General features: G+C 43.1%; 1 protein-coding gene across 3 annotated transcripts in view; it reads left to right on the top strand.

The window, feature by feature from the left end:
* Window positions 1-24,833, top strand: part of LOC141768803 (voltage-dependent N-type calcium channel subunit alpha-1B-like) — a 211,022-nt gene that overhangs the window by 138,116 nt on the left and 48,073 nt on the right. For all 3 annotated transcript variants that reach the window (XM_074637175.1, XM_074637176.1, XM_074637174.1), the window contains 11 exons: window positions 5,727-5,823; window positions 9,011-9,171; window positions 9,293-9,430; window positions 12,192-12,393; window positions 14,659-14,823; window positions 16,011-16,121; window positions 16,201-16,284; window positions 19,882-19,998; window positions 22,045-22,110; window positions 22,228-22,319; window positions 24,515-24,665. In XM_074637175.1, the coding sequence (XP_074493276.1) occupies window positions 5,727-5,823; window positions 9,011-9,171; window positions 9,293-9,430; window positions 12,192-12,393; window positions 14,659-14,823; window positions 16,011-16,121; window positions 16,201-16,284; window positions 19,882-19,998; window positions 22,045-22,110; window positions 22,228-22,319; window positions 24,515-24,665 (1,384 nt within the window). The remainder of the gene's footprint in view (window positions 1-5,726; window positions 5,824-9,010; window positions 9,172-9,292; window positions 9,431-12,191; window positions 12,394-14,658; window positions 14,824-16,010; window positions 16,122-16,200; window positions 16,285-19,881; window positions 19,999-22,044; window positions 22,111-22,227; window positions 22,320-24,514; window positions 24,666-24,833) is intronic.

Raw genomic sequence — 24,833 nt, 5'->3', positions numbered from 1 at the left:
TGCAATCCGCATCGCTCCTCCTGGAACTGAGGTTTGGCAATCAGTATGAATCCCCATAAGATTTCCCAGGTAGGCTGAGCAGTGTTATACCCCAATAGTTGGAGCACACCATTACGTTAAAAAAATAAAAATAAAATGGGAACCACCTTTTCTTATCTGCCACCCCCCACATGTAAGCCAAGACAGCCATTGACAACATTGTCCATAGACCTCAGCATCTCAGGGCGAATCTTATCCACTCCAGACACACTACCTCAGAGACATCTGCCAGGGATATGAGTAAGGCCTCTCCCACTCACTCTGCATCCGATTCCTCCACATAGGACGTGTAGGTCGGTTTCAACAGTGCACCTTCAATTATGTTGTAAGTTGAACCGCACCGTTGTGCTGACGAGGGAGGTGTGAAGCTCACTATTAGAGATAGGGTAAGGAGCTTGGACATCTGGAGGGAGCTCGGAAGAGAGAGCTCCTGCTCCTTCGCGTCAAAAGGAGCCGGTTGAGGTGGTTCGAGCATCTGATCGGACAATTCCTGGGCGCCTCCCTTTGGATATTTTCTAGGCACGTCCAACTAGTAGGAGACCTTGGGGTAGACCCAGACAACGCAAGAGGGATTATATATTTCATCTGGCTCGAGAATTCCGTAGGATCCCTCAGGAGAGGTTTGGGATGTCTGGACTACTTTGCTAAGCATGCTGCCAAAGCAACCTAGGCCCAGACGTAATAAATCTCAGTAAAAAAAATCTTCTCATATTGAGGGAGAAGCTCAAAACGAATCTTACTGTAGGTTTTATAGGGTGTAAATACAATAAATCTTGTGTTGTGATGTGAAAGTATTTGAATAGCCTCTTTTAGTGCTTCGGTGGCGTATAAATAACCTGATATACACCAATGAAAGACATAAAACAGGAACAGTTCACCGATAGGCCCTGTGCGGCTGTTTTCTGTCAGTGTTCATCTTGTTGGCTACATATTTTTGCAGTTTTATGACATGGGGAGATGTTAACAGGATACACAGACCACAGGGTTTGTAGCTGTTTGGGACAAGAACACGTTTGACTCTCTGTATTAAACCTTTAGTTCAATCAATATGTGCACAGGATATTGCTCAGTTTATGTAATCCCTCAGTGTATTTGCCTTGGGCTTTAAACCACGTTCGCACTTTTAATGTAGGATAGCGAGATCTGTGACATTTGCACATTCTGATTTAATTTATCCTCGGAAATTTCTTTCTTATCATCGTTTCCAGGGCTCCTTGAAGTGCTTATTCAGCACAGGCCTGGAAGCTTTAGGCCCACACTATTTGACGCTTTCTGGGAGGTTTTAGAGAACTCTCAATATGGCAGAAGATTTTTAGCTTATCCCTCTGGGGCTAGGATTTTCTGCTGCCTTTTTCGTCATTTGTCTTTTAAGGCATTCTGCTCTATATCCCACATCTTTTCCATCTTCTCTGTAGACAAGCTTACAAGAGAAACCCCCTCCCCCAACACCTCATGTCAGGAGTGGTTTGCAACAGAGTGGTGCAGGGATGACGTATTTTTGTAGGCCAACCCTGAAGTTAGCATCGCATAAGTTCCCTCGACAAAAAGCCAATGGGATTTGTCCATTGGGTTTTGGATTAATGCAGAAAATAAGCTCTGTGGCAAACAAACGTTTTGTTCCTTAAGATAATCTCCACAAATGAACACCACTTTTATGATTTTTGAAGATTGAATGCAATCGCCAGAACTACACCACGGTAGCATTATGCACGAGTATACACAGCGAGGCTGTAGAGGCGGACGATTTGGCTTGAGGACGATTTGTAGTCTCATTTAGCCACTTGTTAGCAACCGCCTTTTTAAAGACATAAAAGCTTCAAAATTTGCCAGTTTTACTGACGTATTTTATATCATAGAACTAAACGTTAAAATCTCTTAAGTTTGTGTCAACCACCAACCTTATTTCAGGCATTTAACTAAAGACAAGTTCAATAAACCCATTGACTTTGAGATGAGAGAACCGGAAGTGCTAAAATGCTAACTCATGTCCGGGTTTTAGGACTCATTCCTGTAGCACTCTATTATCAATTTCCAAAACTGACAATCCGACAAGCACGTCCACTTTACACAATGGTTGGCCAGGTGTGTGGGGGTGAGAAAGTATTCTTGGTTTGAGCTTCTCTCTCAAACTCTCTTTCTGTTCACAACTACCTCTAACACTGTACACGTCTACAAATGAGTGCAATGTCATGAGTGCCTTCCAACGGAGTGTGCGTCGTTATCCCTATTTTATTGTTCATCAAGTCTCGCCACTTTCTATGGCAGCAGAACATCCAGCAGAACAGCTTCCTCAGGACTGTGTGGGGTGTGGTTTGATGGGATTAATATAAAGTAATCCATATAAAGTAACAACAACCCCTCAACTCTAAACCGATTTTGATTCAAATATTGCTAAACCCTGATTGGTGCATGGACATATGTGACATCATGTTTTCCAGACTGGGCCCTGCCCTCTTCAAACCAGTAAAAATTAAACAGACCAAAAAAAAAGTTTATTGAAACAATAGGTTTTCAGGGCTTTATAATCTTATTATTATTTGACACTTTGGCATTATTGTTCTTGTTACATTTATGCCAATAAAGCATTTTGAATTGAATCATAAGAATGTTGCGGGGAGAGTTACGTGTAAGTCAATCCGGTATACTATTCTTAAATAAATAACAGACTTTCTGATAAATAAGCTTTTGGTATTGTTAGTACTTTGACATACATGTATGTGCATAGAGTTTTCACCAACCTCGAGGACAGACACTGTGTTAGCATATCCTAGTGAAAATTAGACACAATAAGTCCTTTTCAAATCTTAGACACAGACAGGGGGAGAAGCAACTAGTCGTACTCGTTTCACAGTGGTAAGTTGATCGTTTTGTAGCAAACTCTGCTCGTCATGTGTCTCTGTGTTGAACACACAAAGTCATGAGAGAAGAAACACTAACTGTACGATGAAACAGTGCAACTCTACTTTATTCATCTGGTTGATTAAGATCCCTGATGCACAGTTCTAATTGTGACCATATTTGCATGGAAAACAATGTGTTGAAGTGGAGTCCTCTTTTAACAAAAGGACGAAGGAAACCTGTGTGTGTATGAATGGATTGATTGATTGCATGAGATTTCACACTGACTTGTTCATGTAAACCAGGATTACATGATACACACTGCTGAACTGTTAGGAGATGCATGTCCCTGTAGGTGGTCTGTAGGAATAACATGACAACAAATCCCACATACCCCAGTTAGTGTCATCGAAATGTTTTCCCTCAACCCCTGTACAGTATAGTAAATTACATTTATACCTCCTTTACAGCTTACAGATGTTTAAAAGGACATGCTGCTTTGGATGTTTTGTTTTTGATAGAATCAACTGTTCTCCCTCTCTACCGTATCTGTTTCTAGAGACTATAGTGTGTGTATAGTGTTCTCTGGGTTGCTGTGTGAATATTCCGCTGAACATACCCTATTTTGTTAGCTTGAAGTCAATTTAACTAATAGATAAATCAATTTAAGTGATAGAATTAGGCTTATTCCACTTTATATCAATAGCCGTCTCATATCTCTGGAGTCAGGACATGGTTTTATATACAGTATATATAAACTGGAAAAACAAAGTTCGGAAACTTGTGTTTGGTGGATTATTTCTCTGTTTTTACAATGCTAATTGGCATTGTATTTTACATGGTTGGAAAGCCTGTTTATTTACCTTCACAATGATGTCCAACTTGTAAGGATCATGCATTTGTGGGATGAGCAGCACAGCTGATTATGTGGGTAGCGCCCAAGAAAAATTTGCCAAAATGCTCTGCCAATGGTAAACAGTGTATTCTCCTGTTGGTGTTGACTCTTGTTTTGAGTTGTTTGGTGGATTGGATGATTGAACTCTCTATCAGTAACAAGGAACAAACGAGACACATTGTCTATTTTACACTTTATTAATTTAATACACCGTCAGGAGCCTCAGTAGCGGTGGAAGATCCATACGCAGCCACAACAGCCTGGCACCTCCTCCTCATGCTGGTCACCAACCTGGTCACACGTTGCTGTGGGATGGCGTTCCATTCCTCAACCAGGATTCGTTGCAGGTCAGCCAGCGTGGTTGTGTTGGTCACTCTAACACGTACAGCACGCCCAAGCTGATCCCACAAGTGTTGAATTGGGTTGAGGTGTGAACTCTTGGCAGGCCTTTCCATTCTCTCTACTCCCACATTGTGGAGGTAGTCTGTGATAACCCTGGCTCTGTGGGGGCGAGTGTTGTCATCTTGGAGGATGAAGTTAGGTCCCAGATTGTGGAGATATGGGATCGCCACTGGCTGCAGAATCTCATCCCGATATCTCACTGCATTGAGATGGCCTTCAATGATGACAAGCCTTGTTTTGCCAGCGAGGGAGATGCCGCCCCACACCATGACACTGCCCCCACCAAAAGCTGTTACTCCATCGGTGCAACAATCAGCATAGCGTTCTCCACGTCGTCTCCATACTTTGACCCTGCCATCCAACTTTCGCAGACAGAACCTGGACTCATCACTGAACACGACATTCCCCCACATGTTCAGGTTCCATTGTCTGTGTTGTCGACACCAGCGCAAACGGGCCTGACGGTGAAGGGCAGTCATTGCAGGCTTCCTGGTAGCCTTATGAGAATACACTGTTTACCATTGGCAGAGCATTTTGGCAAATTTTTCTTGGGCGCTTCCCACATATCAGCTGTGCTGCTCATCCCACAAATGCATGATCCTTACAAGTTGGACATCATTGTGAAGGTAAATAAACAGGCTTTCCAACCATGTAAAATACAATGACCATTAGCATTGTAACAACAGAGAAATAATCCACCAAACACAAGTTTCCGAACTTTGTTTTTCCAGTATATATATACAGTATATATATATCTGTATATCCTGTGTCTGTACTGAAAGGCAGGGTTGATGATGTTCTCTAGTTTCCACTATTTGTTCTATTGGTTGAAATGGTTTTTACACCCCGACAGCGATCCATTACTGATGAGCTCTGAAAAAGGACCGGAAAAGAGCCGTCATCTGTAGCTGCTGTAATCCTGTAAAAACGTCTACCAATCACTGCCTCGCGGTCCGCTTGGAAAGAACCAATCAGATTCCTCCCTGCTCGTACTCTACCCTTGGCGTGCACCAGCCTGAACTCAAAGCGCGTCGCCGCCGCACGTTTCCTGGAGAACGGAAGAGAAAAGTCAGCCCTGCAGTAGCACTGCCGCGGTTACTGGTCATGAGGTAGCGTTGTTGAGTTGAGGTCCTCTCTCCGCTCTGTGTCAGTGAAGTAGTTACAATGCGGCGGTGCTCGCGCATGTCTGTGTGTGGGGGAAGTGGGGGGCGTTGCTTTGGACGGGGCCCCGAGAGGAGGGGGGGGGGGTTTAGACGGAGCTCCTGAGGCGATGCTACTTTCAAATTATGCTAGCTTCCAACATCGTCGACCCTATCTTTAATATGGACTTGTCATAGATATGTTTCTGTTGATATCCAGAGAGCCTATTGTTGTGTGCCTCATAGTTACATGTGTGACAAAATGAATGACAAACATTGTGTTAAAGTTAAGTCTGAACGCCCTACGTGTGCTGTTTATTAGTAATATTAGCAACGCAGAAAAAGATCTGATGAACAACAAGTTGTTTGTAAGTGATTCTGTGTGTGGTCTGACTGTGGTTACTTTTCAACAGGGGGACGAAAGGCAAAGACATCAGCACTATCAAGTCGCTGAGGGTTCTCCGAGTGCTCAGGCCTCTGAAGACCATCAAACGTCTGCCAAAACTCAAGGTTCTGCTCTTTTGCATTTTTTTTTGCTTTATTTGGATTCTTTTAGCCCGGTTAGCAGGGCTGGGATTAAAGGGATAGTTTGGGTGTTTTGAAGTGGGGTTGTATGAGGTCCTTATCCATAGTCTGTGTATTAGCTACAGTAGACTGCGGTCAGCACGCCCCCAGTTTGGAGAAGCAGACAGGAGTTACCACATGGGAGTAAAGCAATGTACTGCTGTGGACCGGGCTGGCAGCAAAATGTATCCTAAAAGAAAAGCTCACCTAAAAAACAAAATCTATATTTATACTGTTTTTTTTCAATGGAGTCTGGTTGCTTAGAGCATAAATAACAGCTTCAGTTCCCCGTCAGAAACATAGAATGTATAGCTGTCTCACTGCAAGGTAAACCTGCAAAAATATTCTAAATATAGCGTACACTTAAACTGATACTGATTTTTGTAGGTGACTCTTTCTTTATACGTCTTGCTGCCGGCCCCGTCCACTGCGGTACATTGCTCTGCATCTGTACGATAACTCCTGTCTGCTTCTCCAACTGGGGGCGTGCCGACCGTCATCTACTGTAGATAATACACTGTCTATGGATAATTATCTCATACAACCCCACTTCAAACATCCAAACTATCCCTTTAAGACAGGAAATCTTGTTGCCACAGAAGCGCTAGTTTTTTGCCCTATTATATGCTGCATTACTGTGCTTGAGACTCAAGGTTATAATAGTTTGGAATCTTCAATTCGTTTTTAGTTTTTTTTTTAGTTTTGACTTTTCGATTTAATTTTAGTTTAGTTTCAGTTCAGAGTAGTTTTAGTTTAGTTTCAGTTTTTCAGAAAGGTTTAGTTTTAGTTTTTATATATACATATATAGTTTCCGTTTTACACTAGTTTGTTTGAGTTAGGGCCAACTACATGTATAATGTCTCAGAAGTATGTAGCTGTATACAGAATACATGGTTGGAGAACTGTGTAGGAATGGACAAAATGTTTCATTTTCTTCGTGTTACTTTAGAGTCTGATTTGAAGCAATTGCAACATAGCACCATCTCCTGGAATGTGAAGTCTGTTCAGTTTCTGTGGTTCAATGTCACAAGATTTGACGAAAATTCATGCCGTCTAGGTTAGTGATATAGCTAGAAAAAAATTAAACGGAAATGAATTGATGTTCACTTTATTTTTTATTAGTTTTTAACCAGGAAATGTAGTTTTAGTTTAGTTGTTCAGTTTGATTTCGTTTCAGTTTACTAACAATATTTTCTGCTGCTTATTTTAGTTTTAGTTTCCTATAATAACCCTTCAGTATGAGAGCATTATAATCAGCTCAGCTCTTAAGTAAAACTCAATAGACCGTGTTCGTCTGTCAGTGAATCTCTGTTGACTTCCCTACGCTGTCTGTGGCACTCAGCCAGTGTGTGTTCATGGTAATGATGGAACATGTCACCCAGTGCAACAGTGAGGCTCATTGATGTGTTTTTAGTAGTTTCAATAGAACAATGGAGCTCTATGGCACAGAGGGAGAAGATATATCAGGCTTTGATACACACAAAGTACTTGTTAGTAGATCCATTCTTTGTGGGTTTCGGTCTTTTCGTGGGATTTGCTGACAGGAAGAACATTATAGAATATCTTTTCTTTCAATTATAAATGTAATGATGTAACAGTGATATTTGACATCTCAGTGGTGCTCTGTTCCAACAACAAAGCTTAGAAACTCAGTCATTATTGAGTCCACTTTAAATGAGCTCAGCCTAAACAACCTCAGCTGTTATCAAGCTCACTACATTCATGGTTGTCTGAAATGCAAATCTGTTATCTGCACAGTTAGAAAAGAAGGCAAGGGGTTTGTTTGTCTGTCTCCCTTTGAAGAACTGACAGTAGCAGTGCCTGCACCCTAGACTGAATATAGCTCTCAATTTATGTCCTTCTTTTGTTTCATCTTTTTAAACTAACTGAGTTACATCGGGGGCAATTTAGTGTTGACATTGTTTTGCTGTTAATAATATATTGCCCCAGGCTTATGTGACTACAAAGAGCTCACTTTCCCCCCTGACAGACCTGATATCGTGCTGAACATAGAGTATCAGTAGTTTACGGTGTTAAAGATCCTTCTCTGTTGGGGGCCTTTCTTCTCTTTTTATTTCCTTCCTCTCTGCTCCATCGTGCTTTTTTTTTTACCGTCCATCTCGTGTTGGAATTGTTGCAAAGTGATCTTATACAAGCCTATTAATTATTAGTAGGGCTGTCAATCGATTAAAATATTTAATCGCGATTAATCGCAAATTAATTTTAATTTTTTTTATCTGTTGAAAACCTGTGAACCTTGTACCTTAAAGGGAGATTTGTCAAGTATTTAATACTCTTGTCAACATGGGAGTGGGCAAATATGCTTGTTTTATGCAAATGTATGTACAGTATATCGTCTGTATCGTATGTATATTGTCCAGAAACCCTCACAGGTACTGCATTTAGCATCAAAAATATGCTCAAATCATAACAACAACAACAACAGCTGTCAGTGTGTCAGTGTGCTGACTTGACTATGACTTACCCCAAACTGCATGTGATTATCATAAAGTGGGCATGTCTGTAAAGGGGAGACTCGTGGGTACTCATAGAACCCATTTACATTCACATATCTGGAGGTCAGAGGTCAAGGGACCCCTTGGAAAATGGACATGCTAGTTTTTCCTCGCCAACATTTAGTGTAAGTTTGGAGCGTTATTTAGCTAGTATGACATGGTTGGTACTAATGGATTCCTTATGTTTTTCTAGTTTCATATGATACCAGTATCTTAACTCTATCTTTTAAACTGAGCCCGCTACAACATAAAAATAACAAGTTGCGGTAAAGAAATTAGTGCCGTTAAAACAGATTTGCGTTAACACGTTATTATCGTGTTAACTTTGACAGCCCTAATTATTAGCTAGGTGCCTTATTAATTATATACTAATGCATCTCACTGAGCTGGACCCACCAGCAGGCCAAGCCACCGGGAATTCTCACAGTATTCCCAGTGGCCAGGCTGGGCCTGCAGGTTAGCTCCAGTCAGATTACTATAAAATGTGATTGAGATTGGGACGTTTCAGCATCCTGACAAACAAAGTTAATACTGTAGATGATAGTGTTCAACTATTTTCAGAAATAATTTTCCACTTTATCCCCAAATCAAATGTGTGTGTCTCTGTGTGTCCTCAGGCGGTGTTCGACTGTGTGGTCAATTCTTTGAAGAAAGTGCTGAACATCCTCATTGTGTACATGCTCTTCATGTTCATCTTTGCTGTCATCGCAGTTCAGCTCTTCAAGGGGAAATTCTTCTACTGCACTGACGAGTCCAAAGGCCTGGAGAAGGATTGCAAGTTGGTCTAAAATCCCCCACTTCCTCATTTCTTATCTCAGAAACCTTTAAATTGTGGTCAAAACCAGACCCTGTACCTGTCTAACCCCACTCAGCTTCATTTATGACTTCATGTCTTCCAGAGGACAGTTTCTAGACTACGACAAAGACGAGGTGGCCGCCATGCCCAGAGAGTGGAAAAAATATGAGTTCCATTATGACAATGTGCTGTGGGCCTTCCTGACCCTCTTCACTGTCTCTACTGGGGAGGGCTGGCCAACGTAAGTGCAGCTCCCTCTATAAGTTCTAGACATGTGTAAGGCTGTTGAAGTTGAAACTATGCCTACCTGTGATGGACCTGACACCTGGAACAGCAGGATTTGTTTGGGAATCATTATTGTAAGTTTTGTAAATTGTCCCCGTGGGAAAATTGGCTCATTGGAAATGCAAGTAGGGAAATAACATAAAGACAAAATATAGGAAAGGCTCTGGCGGACGAAATGGGTTTTCTGAGGAGGGTGGCTGGCGTCTCCTTTAGAGATAGGGTGAGAAGCTCAGTCATCCGTGAGGGACTCGGAGTAGAGCTGCTACTCCTTTGCGTTGAAAGGAGCCAGCTGAGGTGATTCGGGCATCTAGTAAGGATGCCCCCTGGGTGCCCTTACTAGATGACCCCGGATAAGCAGTTGAAGATGAGTGAGCTCTGGGATGTTATTCAACTTTACAACTAAATTTTAGGTTACTTGCGTAACCCAGGTCCTCACATTGGGGAACACCTACGGCATGACCTCATCAGAAGCTCCTATTGCATTCTGCCAGCCAGGATTGGCTAGAACCAAGCGCGTCAGTGTCAAGGAGGGTGGAGACCCTCTCCCTATAACAGGGCTTGACACCAAGTCATTTAAAAAATGCTCACCTCTTCCTCGCTATGAATGTGCTAGCAGGGTGGTCTGGTGAGACTACTCAGAGAACCGCGGTTACGCAAGTAACCTAAAGTTCTCTTTAATTCGTTTCGTGTCTCACATTGGATCCTGAAATGAGCCTTAAGGCCCAGACACACCAAGCCAACATCAAAGAACTAGCAGCGACGAAGGCCGACTGTTGCGGCGCCTCACGTCGCCTTTGTGTTGGCCGACAAGTTGCATTTGAACACATCGCAAAGACTACAGCCGACGGCCAGTTACCACGTACGTCCTGCGCCGGCGAGGAAATAACTCTCCACACCAGCAGGCGGCGGTAGTCTGTATTCATCATTCAAAAAGGGAAACCGGAAGACCCCGGACTGCGGATATACGAGCAAGAAGAGCCTTTTGTGTGTGTCTTCTTCGCTCATTTGCTTGCTTACCTCACTTCCGTTTCTCTTCTTGTGTAATGATTCGCCAATCAGAGTGATTTCTCTCACCGACGAACACCGCCGCCGATTGAACATGCCCAGTCGGCTGAAAAGCCTCTGACATGGGCAGACTAGAGCCCACGGTGCAGGGCACACCACAAAAACTAGGCCGACAGGCACTCACCTATGGCCCCAAACTGTCCGACGGCTGGACGTCGGCTTGGTGGGCCTTTAGGCTGCATTCACACCAGGTCAGGGTTGTGCGGTTAATGGCCCATTAACTGCAACGGTTAACTCTTGTTCCCTCATGGCTGGGTTGTACAGCTCTGGATTGCCGGTTATGTGATTGGCCAGCGTGACGGTGGGCTTTGTTTCTCCAAAAGTTGATTCTGTTTCTACTTCTCAGCCGCAGGCCGCTACAGGGTTTTTTCGGCATCCTCTGCGGCCGCGGCAGCAACAGCCCAAATGCACTTACCCCCATTCAAAATGAATGGGAAAACTTGCGTTTTCGCCGCACTGCTGGATCTGGTGTGAATGCAGCCTTACTGAAGCTTAGCCAACCTAAGCACCAAGTGAGCCAACGGAGGAGCTCTAACATCAAGCCTGTAGAATCTGGCGAAGGTTTGTGGGGAGGCCCACCCTGCTGTGGTACAAACCTGCTGAATGGAGATCCCTCTGAAAAAGGCCCATGAGGTGGTGAGACCTCTGGGAGAATGTGCACGCAGCCCCTCTGGTGGCTGCAACCCCTTAGAGCTATAAGCTAAAGCAATAGCTCCCAACAATCCAGTGTGAGAGCCACAGCTTTGAGCCCGGCTTCCCTTAGTGTTTCTTTACCCAAGACACAAAAAGCTGGTCACTTTTCCCACAGCTTCTGGTTCTGCCAATTTAGATGCATAAAGCCTGCACCGGGCACAACATATGTAACCGCCCAAGTGCCTCATCTGAGGAGAATGGCGGGGGATAGAAGGACACAAGGTCAGTTAGAGAATGTTGTACACGCTCGGTGTACTGAATCTCACCTACTCATTTAGCTGAAGCAAGAGACAGCAACAAAGCTGTCCTTAAAGCCACTATTTTCAAGTCCACCTGTTCCAGTGGTTCAATGGTTTAGAAACTGGGAGCGTAAGGCGTGTATGTGTCTGTGTGTATATATATAATATAATATATTTTGATAAAATAAATGCTAGACTGGGGCTTGTTCTGATAGTCAACGATATACAGCTCAATTCACATAAGCTGAGGGTTTTGTGGCCTAGTATCTGTAATGCTGAATATATATATATATTTATAAATATTCAGCATTAGGGCTGTCAAAGTTAATGCAATACCGCGTAAACTGCGAATACGTTTTAACGCCACTATTTTCTTTAACGCATTAATGCAATCGATCTTTCGGAGGCTGTAGCGGGCTCAGTTGTAAAGCTAGAGTGAAGATACTGGCATCATATGAAACTAGAACAACCTAAGAAATCCATTTGTTTCATACTAGCTGGTAAATAACACTTCAAACGTATGCTAAATTTTAGTGATATATAAATATACTGTATATACTGTATATATCAAAATCAAATTTTGTTGTTGTGGCACTGGTTAGGTTTTTCATTTTGTTACTAATTAAGCATTACCACCACCTTGGAGAATAACATTACAGGCTGGATGTGTTAGTGTGTCTCACCTCCTGGCTTTGGTGTTGTGCTCTACTCTCCTTGCAGTGTCTTGAAGCACTCTGTAGATGCTACCTTTGAAGACACAGGTCCCAGTCCAGGCTACCGGATAGAAATGGCTATCTTCTACGTCGTCTACTTTGTGGTCTTCCCTTTCTTTTTTGTCAACATCTTCGTCGCTCTAATAATCATCACCTTCCAGGAGCAGGGAGACAAGGCCTTGTCTGAGTGCAGCTTAGAAAAGAACGAGGTAAAGCAGAGACATGACAAACAACTGTCTCTTACACAGTGCTGTTATCACTATCTCCATCAACAGTTTGACTTCATTTCTACAGAATGATATAAAACAAAAAACAATGGACATGCCCTTTGAGGTTGGCTCAAACATGTTTGATATTGACTACTGGAATCATGACCATTGACATCCTCTATGCCACTAGGCAAAATAATGCTGAAAACAAAACTGTCTGAAAGCAGTGAGCACATGTCCAATGTGCTGTGAGTGAGAGAGTAGGTGTTATTGTATAGACCATAGAAATAGAATATAGGCGTAAAACCAACATTCCCATTCAAATGAACAGTGCAGGATGGTCAGAGCGGCCATTCTTATGTGTACCGTTGCCATAGCGACCGTTGTAGCGGCTGACTTCCGTATAAACTAAACCAACTTGCGGCAAGTCGCGGACTCACTGAGGAGAGGTTTTGCAGTAACGACGACTAATTGAGCAGTGGAGTAGTAACGTAACGATGCACATAGAAAATGTTAATGAGTCAAATTGAACAACTTAGTCTTCATCCACACACTCTTGTCACAGCAGAGGAAAGCACGTTGCGATCTCCAGATGGGTGACAACTTTGTTCGGCTCGTAAAGCATGATGGGATTTGCAAGATAGCTAGCAGGCAGCAGGCTGGTTAGCTCTTGAGCTGATTCCATCATGATTTGGTGCTGCACTGATTATGGAAAATGAGCCGATCAACGGGCCGTTTGCCAGCGAGCTGGTGGCCAGCGGCAGCGCCGGGTCTAAACGATCCCTCCGCCTGGGGACAAGCTACGTAGTTAACTAGCCAGCCAGCTGTGTCCAGGAGCTGCCTTTGTTCTTCTGCGGCGAGCTGCGACCACACTTTACAGCCCCATTGACGTGGGTTCTGTTGTCACCATGACAACTAACACGAATCGCCATTTTCTTTTTTACTAGTCAAATTTCCACAACAAACAGTTCAATGACCGTTCTACTCCTATATTATTTCTATGGTATAGACTTTTTTATTGCTATCCTGTTGCTAGGGCAACATCTTTGGTCCAAGTTCACTTCCTGTCAGCTACTGCATTAACGAACATTGCAACAGGAAATACAGAGGGGCTCATTTAGAATGTTGTATGAATGTCAAGTATGAAAAGGTCTATAACCCACTTCATCAGGTTTTAGTGCAGAACCACAGCTCATTATATAGCTATATGTGGGTTGGCTAAGCTTAAATAATACGTTTTAATGATCTTTAAAGGTGCATTGTGTAGGATTTGGAGGCATCTAGCGGTGAGGTTGCAGATTGCAACCAACTACCACTGTTCCCGCTTGCCAACCGTGTCTACGGTGGCCGACGCAAAGACGTGAAAATGCGAATGGCCCAATCTAAAGCCAGTGATTAGTTTGTCCCTGCAGTTTGCGATAACGAAAACACAACAATTGTTATTTTCCGGTAATTATAAACTAAAGAAAACATACTTGTTGTTGGTCTGTTCTTGGCTTATAAGCTTTCACAGCTGCATGCGCATTTAATACTTAAAGGTACAGTGTGTAGCACTTCAGGGGATCTATTATCAGAAATGGTAATATATATTCATAACTGTTTTCATTATTGTATAATCACCTGAAACTGAGAATCGTTGTGTCTTCGTTAGCTTAGAATGAGCCCTTCATATCTACATAGGGAGCGGGTCCTCTTCACGGAGTCTGCCATGTTGCTACAGTAGCCCAGAACGGACAAACCAAACTCTGGCTCTGTTGAGAGCCTATCGCGTTTTTAACGTTACCTGAAGGCCACCGTAGTTCTCCAACACGCTTGTGAAACTGCGGTAACGTGACAGAGTGCACAACTGTGGCACCAACGGCTGCCGTCTGACTTCCCTTGCCCCTAATTAGTATTATTATGGTAAGGATAGCCTCTGAGTGAGGTGAATGGAGTCACTCGGCGGCTCACGCTACCGCAGTCTTAGAAAGGGCGGAGTGAGCGGAGGGTTGGTGGGAATCTGCAAGCGCACCACTAGATGCTGCCAAATCCTACACAAGGTCCCTTTAGCAATGATCCACAGCTTTTAAACCATAAGAGCACCTGGGACCAAAATGTATGTTCAGTTATCCACAGCTATTAAAAACTCTTTTTGTCCAAAGTGGTCAGTTTTACATGCCAGCTGCTCACACCAGTACAGATTCTAATGATCAATAGCAAATGTGTCCTTTCATCCAGCACTGAGGTTTGAGAGCGGTTCCTTTCAGTGTGCTTTCTGTGTTACAGAGGGCTTGTATTGACTTTTCCATAAACGCCAAACCTCTGACACGCTACATGCCCCAGAACACGCAGTCCTTCCAGTACAGGATGTGGAAGTTTGTGGTCTCACCTCCATTTGAGTACTCCATCATGATCATGATCGCTCTCAATACTGTGGTACTCATGATGAAGGTAAGAAGTTTCGAAGAGGATGTTATTAATATAGGTTTTTAGGCTTGTCTCGTGAAGTCAGTCCTGCATTCGTTAGCTCAGGAAAAGAATAGTTTTTGAGACATACAGTACATGTATTCCCTTTCTTGCAGAATGTCAATGTTAAGATCAATACCACTCTCATTTCTGTATAGTAAATATGAAGCTACCGCCAGCAGCCAGTTAGCTTAGCTTAGCATAAAAGATTGAAGCGAGCCAGGCCCTGTCCAAAGGTAACACCTGTAGAAATAACAAATTGTAAAAGCAAATTAATACATGGGTGGTAATGACGGCTGAGAGTTAAAGCTGGGGTAGGCAGTATATTTTTGTCATCATTGGGCAACAATTTCACAATAACCTTTCAGCATATTGTAATTCAAGTGTTCTCAGAGGAAACTAGACTTCTGCTCCTCCTCTCAACTCTGTTTTCAGACTTTAGAAAATCTAGCCCGTGACGGGAGACTTTGGCCAATCACAGGTTCGGAACATCCTACAGGAAAAGTTTCTATTCCAGCATCGGCAACAACTGCCTACACTGCAGAGAAACCCCCAAAACGGAAGACGGACTCATCAAAAAGAGACTCCGACAATATCGGCGAAGCGTTTCGGAGATGGAGAGAAAATGTTGCTAAAAGTTTAGCCTTCTGCTTATGCCGCGGGTAGCGCTATGAGCTAGCCTCACTGCTACGGTAGCTACGGCAGCATGTCGGGGAAAGCATCATTTTGCTCTCCGCCTTCTGCGTGAGCTCGCCATGGATGTATACGAGAACGGCGCTCACAGCTGCGGCGCAGCAATGACGGCTAAGGCCAGCAGAAGGTCTATTAGCCGCATTTTCTCTCCATCTCTGAAACGCTTTGCCTATGTTGTAGCTCGATAGATTATTATTAGTATTTTCAAATTCTGGCATTTCCAGAAAGCTGCCTACCTGGGGGGGGTACCACTTGAATCACAATATGCTGAGAAGTTATTATGGAATTTTTGCCTAATAACACTAAAAATACATTGCCTCCCTCAGCTTTAAGCTTAGTCAACCAGTTGCTTGCTATAGCTTCACATACTGTATGAGAGTGGTATTGATCTTATCAATCAGCTTTATTTCACAAAATGTTTCCTTTAACAGTGTTGCACCCACATGCCAGCGAGGAAAACTTTGCCCCTTGTCTTTCAGTTCCATGAAGCTCCATGCATCTATGAAGCGATGTTGAAGAACCTCAACATCGTCTTCACCGCTCTCTTCTCTCTGGAGTGTATCCTCAAGATCATTGCTTTTGGCCCATTGGTGGGTAACATTTATGAAACTACGTTAAATATCCCAAATGATAAATAACAGCTAATGATTTTCAACTGTTGTTTCTCAGAACTACTTAAAGGACGCCTGGAACGTGTTTGACTTTGTCACAGTGTTGGGCAGTATCACTGACATCCTGGTGACTGAAATCAATGTAAGAGCACCTGTCCCCACCCACCCCACCCTCACATCAACAAGGCTGAATGCATTGTACCCATACAACACAGCTGTTATGGTAATGGGGCAGGGACAGCCTGCACAGCAAGCTTTGTGCAAACAAGCTGTCCAGCCACATCAGCAAAGACAATCACATGGCAGCGGTCCAGACAGCTTTAGACTAAGAGAGAAGGGAGCCAGTTTTATGTTGACAGGATGGATTTATCATAGAGGGCTGAGGATGGACAGCTTCTTTGAATCCACCTCAGAGAGAGTAATCTTTAATGTGTGCTTTACACTGGAGCAATACTCTGCTATGCTTTCTGTCTTGTTTCTTTATTCACTCCAGACACTTCCTGTCTGTGCACATTATACATGTTTGTATTGTGAAGTAGCTTTTGACTGATTTACATGTGTGTATTTGTTGAGCTGTATCAGTTTATGTTGTGCAATATGACTGTTCCTGTTCTCTTGCCTCTCCGTCCTCTCTCCTCATCTTCCTCTGCTTTCTCTCTCTCTCTCTCTCTCTCTCTCTCTCTCTCTCTCTCTCTGTCTCCTTCTGTCTCTCTATCTCTCTACATTTCCATCTTGTTGATTGTCGTCACCGGTGTTGCCATGCCCTGGTCCCAAACATCACTAGACTACGGTGAGTGACTTCCTGTTGCCATTCTCTGCTCTTATCTTACCTACTATTTTATTTAAAGGGGACATATCATGAAAAACTCCCTCTGTCAGTGCTTGTGCACTAGCGTTGGGTGATACGTTAACATTTTCCAACCGGCCATCGTCAGCACAGCAACCGGCAATTGCAGATATATTCACACAGGCGTGGTAGTTTCAGCTGGACGATCAGCTGTTCTAGAGGGGGGAGCATCGTAATACACGCTTCATTCAAACTCGACAGACAAAAGAAAACTCACTAAAATCGTCTTGGTTAGTCCTTACAACAATCGGCAATTCTGGTTGGGTCTCAACTCTCAAGTTAGATGTACCCCTTCTGTCTCTCTCTCTCTCTGCCCGCTGAGCAGCGGATGAGCGGTTCTCATTATTCGGACAATCATCACCCAAAAAAAATGGCTCTAAAACCATAGCCGATCTATTCGTCCAACTGCCCAACCCTGTTGTGCTCATACATTTGGGTATCAGGAGTGTCTTCCAACCCACAAACTTTGAAATAAGACAAACCCAGTCAGTTCTTTGTGGGCTGTCTAGATCAGAAAACATGTGATTCAACAAGCCAATCAGATTTGGCTTCCCTTCCTATGTCACACGCAGGCTCATTATAATATACCGCCCACGGCTTGAGAACTACCTTTGCAAAGGTGTGCCAGGTTTTTCTCACAAACCAATCAGAGCCGACCGGGCTTTTATCGGGAGGGTGGCTTAAAGAGACAGGCGCTAAGACGGAGAATTTCAGACGGACCCAAAATACAAGTATGAATCCGAAAATGAGCATGATATGTCCCCTTTAATATATAAAATGTTATGGTCTTTGAATGTGAGTTAAAAGAGTACTCCAGCAAGTTAGTGTTGCCCTTCCATACTGTAAAGTTGGGGAACTTATGAGAGACGCACTAAAAGAAGAATGTCCAAAAGACCAAGATATCGTGACTCTAATCCCTCTCAGACATGTATCTTGTTACATATAGTAAATGTGGCAATATTACACGTCTGAAGCATAGACTGTATATAAGAAGTGGACATAGTCACTGTGACATCACCCATTGGTTTGTGGACAGAGGTTTTGAAGCCTCGAGTTCGGCATTTTGGCTGTCGCCATCTTGGTATATTGCTACCAGACGTGACATGAGAGGGTGGAGCTAAGTACAACTGAACGCTGAATAAGACATTTTTCAGGCGACCGAAAAGGTTCTAATTAACTTTCATGAACTGAAAACACACTGTGAAAGGGTTAAAGTTGTAGGATGAAAACACGGACAACACCCAGACACGACAACGCCGTGGTAGCAATCTGTCAATCACAAGGTAGCCACGCCCTAAAGCATCCCCTGCTTTATGGTCTATCTGACTCTAAATGGGACCATAATTGACTAAATGAACATCATGCTGTATTGAAGAAGACTTGAAACTAGCGATTGAGACCATAAACTAATGGTCACCAACCTGGTCACACGTTGCTGTGGGATGGCGTTCCATTCCTCAACCAGGATTTGTTGCAGATCAGCCAGCGTGGTTGTGTTGATCTCGTTAACACGTACAGCACGCCCAAGCTGATCCCACAAGTGTTCAATTGGGTTGAGGTCTGGACTCTTGGCAGGCCGTTCCATTCTCTCTACTCCCACATTGTGGAGGTAGTCTGTGATAACCCTGGCTCTGTGGGGGTGAGCGTTGTTTCTTGGAGGATGAAGTTAGGTCCCAGATTGTGGAGATATGGGATCACCACTGGCTGCAGAATCTCATCCCGATATCTCACTGCATTGAGATGGCCTTCAATGATGACAAGCCTTGTTTTGCCTGTGACATCGTTGAGGGAACACACAACCACGCTGACTGACCTGCAACGAATCCTGGTTGAGGAATGGAACGCCATCCCACAGCAACGTGTCACCAGGTTGGTGATCAGCATGAGGAGGAGGTGCCAGGCTGTTGTGGCTGCGTATGGATCTTCCACCGCTACTGAGGCTCCTGACGGTGTATTAAATGAATAAAGTGTCAAATTGCCAATATGTCTTGTTTGTTCCTTGTTACTGATAGAGAGTTCAATCATCCACCAAACAACTCAAAACAAGAGTCAACACCAACAGGAGAATACACTGTTTACCATTGGCAGAGCATTTTGGCAAATTTTTCTTAGGCGCTACCCACATAATCAGCTGTGCTGCTCATCCCACAAATGCATGATCCTTACAAGTTGGGCATCATTGTGAAGGTAAATAAACAGGCTTTCCAACCATGTAAAATACAATGACCATTAGCATTGTAACAACAGAGAAATAATCCACCAAACACAAGTTTCCAAACTTTTCTTCCCAGTTTATTACACCAACATAATGTCTCTGTCCTGTCATGTGTGACTAGAGCCGGAAACACTGAGTCACATGTGGGCCAAGCTTTTTACACTCTGTATAAAAGTGCCGTGGGAGCTACACTTCCCATGATGCAACTTGATACAAGTTGACACAATGCACAAATAAATGTTGAGTGACTTATATATGTAAATCTCTATCTGTATCTGTGCCTCTAATTCACAACTCGTATGTCATCATTGGTAAATAACCACAACAGTTGCACAAATACATCATATTTTTACCACAACATCCCCATTTGCATGGTTTAATAACATTCACAAACCTTATATTCATTTGGGAATTGTCAATTTAGCATTTTAAAATGGAAATGTATTTGTGAATCTCAACAGATTCCTGTGGATCCTTTTGAGACTGTTTTACCGTGTTGTTGTGTCAAAATTCACAAGTGTAAGGAAGAGCCAGCGCTTTCCGGTAGATGAGACTTGTCGGACTGTTTTGACACCATCATGATATTTTGTAACCAGCTGAAGTGACTTTTAAAATAATCCTGCCCTGATAAAGGTGTTTATCAGTGAGTTATATGATGTCCCGTCTGTGTCTAACAGGCCAGGCTGCTGAACCTGAGCTTCCTGAGGCTGTTCAGAGCCGCTCGGCTCATCAAGCTGCTGAGACAGGGCTACACCATCCGCATTCTGCTGTGGACCTTCGTCCAGTCCTTCAAGGTGCTCACACACACACATTATCACATGCTCACCAATACATTTGCAAATCGCCACACGCATTTGCAGATCTGTGCCACGGAGAGCAGCAGTGCAGAAGTGTAGCAAAAGTCACATGTAACAAGGCTGAACGTACAAATAGTATAGTCAGTGGTCATGTCTATAATGTTAAATCCAGCGGTACATGTCCACCAGGTCCGGCGAGGACGCTAGGAGACGCGCTGCTCCACTCAACTGGCCGTTCAAGCGATGACGAACCCGATCATGGAATGCACCTGATTGGTCCCTGGTTTTCTGCTCAGGAAACAGGAAACAACACGGCGGCCTGCTCGTAAACTTTCAGTTATTCCGTCTAAACAATCCACCAAAATCTGCTTCTGAAAACATTTTAAGCAAGAAATAAGCTATGCCACTGCTGAGTCTTGTTTCACATTTTAGAACTAGATTACAGTTTGGCTTAAGTTTCGTGAGCCGGACGCGTTGCGCTGGTTGAAATTTTTCAACTTTATGCACATACTGACCCTCTCCAACTCACCGCAACACTCCCACCATGCACTGGGTGACTGCTTCTCCTGCTTTTGCCGATAGAAGAGCACTCACGCTGGTGAGTTGAACCACCCCCCCCCCTGAAAATGTAAACAAGGGACTGCTCCCGCCTTTTCATTTTGAAAGAGCAACGGCCAATGAGGAAACTCCAACACTCACTCAGTCACTCAGTGACAGACTTTGTAGGGCTGGTCCTCTGCGGTCCAGACGAAAAGACAAGAAACCAATTGAGAGGCCTGCTGAGTTGTAACTGATGACTTGTCTGTATTTCCAGCTCTTGGAGCAAAATACTGGGTGGCGGCATGCACCTTTAACGTTGGTAGTCCACCAATAAAACCAAAGGAGAATAAGTAGGTAGTGAATGTCATCATAGTGCAGTGGCAAAACACAAGTAAGTTGAAACGTTAGCAAATAAAATTGCTGAATGTTCTGACGGAGAACTTTAGGTCAAATTGGCCATTATTACTATAGATATAGATTATAGTAGGAAAACATTAACTGAAAAAAGTTTATCTACAGGATAATAAATATTTGATAGCAATGCAGAACGCCTGAGAGCCTTACTGCATTATATTCCAGTATATTTTGAATTGTCACCTGGCACCTGAATTTAGTGTTTTCTTTTACATAAATAAAGACAATTTCACCATTGCTTGATGCAGAAAAGAAAAAATTCACCAGAATGCAGAAAATTAAGTGTTTGACACTCAAAATGTCCTGGGGGGAGGACCCCCTATCCCCTCACTTGATATGTGTCCTACAACCTTGGCTGTACACATGTCACATTCTCTGAAGGTCTGATCCTAGAATCACCCCTGCCACACACATTTGCAAATAGTTGGGCTACAATAAAGGCCCCATACTATATACTAGTATAAGTGGAAGTTGATTTACCTCAATGTAAGTCTATGGGAAAGTCTTTTGGGGCAAAATGGTATGGTGTCTCATAAGTATTCACAAGCAAATACAATTGGTTTCAAAGCTTTATTTTAACACGCCAGGCTCGTAAAACTATGATCAAACTGTCAAACTAGGCAGCGCTGTATGTTACTGCCTATTTTAGTGTACTATTTAGCTGTAAAATGTGAAAGTTTGTGACCCGACAGCCATGTTGAAAACAAAACCAAGCACCGCCCACAAATCGGAGCGTTTTGGGTGTTGGATTTTATGTATCTCCACCTTCAGAAATCACGTCCGCAAGATGCAATACGCACACAACGGTAGGAGCAATACTCGCCATTGTCACGCCATGCTTAATTTAGGGGCCTTACATGTCGTCTACGATGGCGCCGTGATGTCAGGATTAACAATATAGTCATCTCCTTGAGTGTCGCCATGTTTATTGTTGACATCATGCAAGTCTGAATGTTCTACTGTATACAATCTGACTTCTGTGGTTTGTTTGTCTTCCTCTTCTACCGAACTCAAACATCCTGGCTGGAATAATTCAGAGTGGATATTAATAAGTGAATGTGTTTTGGTTTCCTGTTTTCTGTCCTTTAGGCCCTTCCTTATGTTTGCCTTCTGATTGCTATGCTGTTCTTCATTTATGCCATCATTGGGATGCAGGTGGGTGATGCTGTGGTCACACAGGCAATGATATTTATATAGTGGTTCACTACTGAAATGTTGTGGCCTGAACGTGAAAAACATAAACCATTTCCCCTCACTCTGTCTCTGCTGTAGGTGTTTGGCAACATTGAGATGAATGAGGACACAGAGATCAATCACCACAACAACTTCCGCACTTTCCTCCAAGCTCTCATGCTTCTGTTCAGGTATAAAAAACTTTATAAATACAACATATATATATATATATATATATATATATATATATATATATATATATATATATATAACTTAACAGGCTTAGCAGGGAATTCCAGACACCCCTCTCCTCAGCAACTTTTTCCAGCTCTTCCTGGGGGACCCCGAGGCGTTCCCAGGTCAGACGAGATATACATATAATCTCTCCAGCGTGTTCCCGGGGGCCTCCTGCCCGGAAAACCTCCAAAGGGAGGGGCAAAAAATAGGAGGGATCCCTCTCCCAGGATGGACAGAAGTGCAATAGATGTCATATGTACAGAATAAACAGCATAATACAATTACAATATAGTCAATCCATATGACAGAAATGATACATACAGTATAATGATAGCAGTAATAATAATAGAAATATGACTGATGATAATGATAGTAGCAGTGGGTGTCAAGCAGGGCCAACGGCAGCAGGCGCAACAGGTGTAACCCCGATCCACGGATACCTGCAAGACGAGAAAGCACAAAGAGAAGCCAAGTTAGTCACATGCATGAATGGGAGCTGAATGAAGACAGATGGAGAGGGAGAGAAGGAGAGAGGAGCTCAGTGTGTCATAGGAAGTCCCGCTAGGCCTATAGAAGCATAACTAGGGGCTGGTCAAAGGCAGCCTGAGCCAGCCTTAACCATAAAGCCTCATCCACACCAGGAACGTCAGGAGCGCGTGGCGGCTGCATTGCCTGTTGTTTTTTATTTCGGCGTACGTGTTAACAGGTTAGAGCAGCCACACTGCCCGCGTGAGACATGTGTCTCACGCACATCACACGCGCGTCTCAGCTGCGTCTGTTCTCGCGTCTCACCTATTTTTGACGCGTGCCGCTTTTTCACAGCAACAACAGACAGTGAAAATGATCTATTGACTGTATATTAACATCATATCAGTTACATTACTACAGTTTCGATGTCTACACATCTGTAGAACATATTACGGAGATGAAAAAAAGTAAATACTTATTTTTAAATCAACACTTCCTGCTTTCATTTTGAAATAAAAGCCCTCAAGCATTTTTTCTGTGGACAGAATTCCTTCATTTGTTAACACAAGGCTTTTATTCTGAAATATGTGCCGGACAGTGTTCTAGAACATGCAGTGACTTGGAGAGCTCCATGAATGAATATAGTACTGAGTTTTAATTGTCGATTAAAAGCAGCAGCTGCAGCAGAAGACATGCAGCTGAAACGCAGCTGGTGTGAACACTTGATGCGTGAATCATGCAGCCTCCACGCCACGCGCTCCTGGCGTTCCCTGTGTGTCCCGGGCGTAAGCATTATCAAAAAGAAAACGTGTACATGCTCTCGTTGAAGCTGCCGACACAATTCAGGAAGTTCAAAAGCTATCCACTTATACCATTCTACAAATACAAATACAAAAAGACACTGCAGATTTGGCAGTGATTTGAGACCCATAGCCCAACACCATGAATTAGTTTCAGATTCATTCTGACATTATTTTGATTTTAGTTTCATCAGTAAAGCATTAAAGGACCCCAAAAACTATTTTCTCAATCAGCTTCTTACTGTTAGCCGTGAGGTCCTCCTACATGAAGACACAATATTCTGCCTGCAAGTTTGAGTTATTTCACAGGAGAGATTGTTGTGTTTTTGTCTGTGCTCTTCCTACTGATTTGAAGTGGGCGGGCTCTGTCGGAAGAAGGTGTTCTTCTGAGCACTAATCAGAATTAAGCAACTTTATTTCAAAATCTTTTGTTAGCTGGTGGGTGGTTGCATATATTGCCATGTAATGCTGCTGTCATTCAAATGTGAATGTGAAACCACACCCACACATACTGATGAAGATTAGCTCCGTCTTTTTTGTGTTAAACTCTAATAAATAATACCTAAGAATGTTTTTTTTTTTTAACTTTAACATTGTTGCTTATTTAATCATGAATGTACAAGAGACTTGTAGTAATACATTGTTAATACAACATAAAGCAAGGTTTGCCAACCCGGTCAATTTAGCTTCAAGCACACTTTACACATTTTCAATTCAACTTCTGTTGAGACGACATTATCTGACTTCTAACTATCATTTCACAGAACAGAATACAACCGTGCCTGTTTAATGTTGTTGAAGCTGAACTTTAAGCCCTTTATGTCTCTTCAATCAAAGCTTCTCTGTTTCTCTCTCCCTGTCTGTGTTTTGACGTGCATCAGGAGCGCAACTGGCGAGTCCTGGCACGAGATCATGTTATCGTGTTTGAGTCACCGAACCTGTGACGAGCGATCGGGGTCCCAAGGGAAAGAGTGTGGCAGTGATTTTGCCTACTTCTACTTTGTCTCCTTTATCTTCCTCTGCTCCTTCCTGGTTAGTACTAAACACACCTAAATGTAGCCACTTTAACCGTCGGCCTGATTTAGTATGTCAGATGTGACACATTGGCCTTGCCACAAAGCTCAGATTCATGTTATTTCGTAAGAGTAATTGTAGCAAATGTAATTTGACAAATTGTACAGTATATGTCCACCATTTTAT

The sequence above is a fragment of the Sebastes fasciatus genome, chromosome 6 (genome assembly GCF_043250625.1).
Source record: "Sebastes fasciatus isolate fSebFas1 chromosome 6, fSebFas1.pri, whole genome shotgun sequence".
NCBI lineage: Eukaryota > Metazoa > Chordata > Actinopteri > Perciformes > Sebastidae > Sebastes > Sebastes fasciatus.
This window is presented reverse-complemented; position numbering and strand designations above follow the sequence as displayed.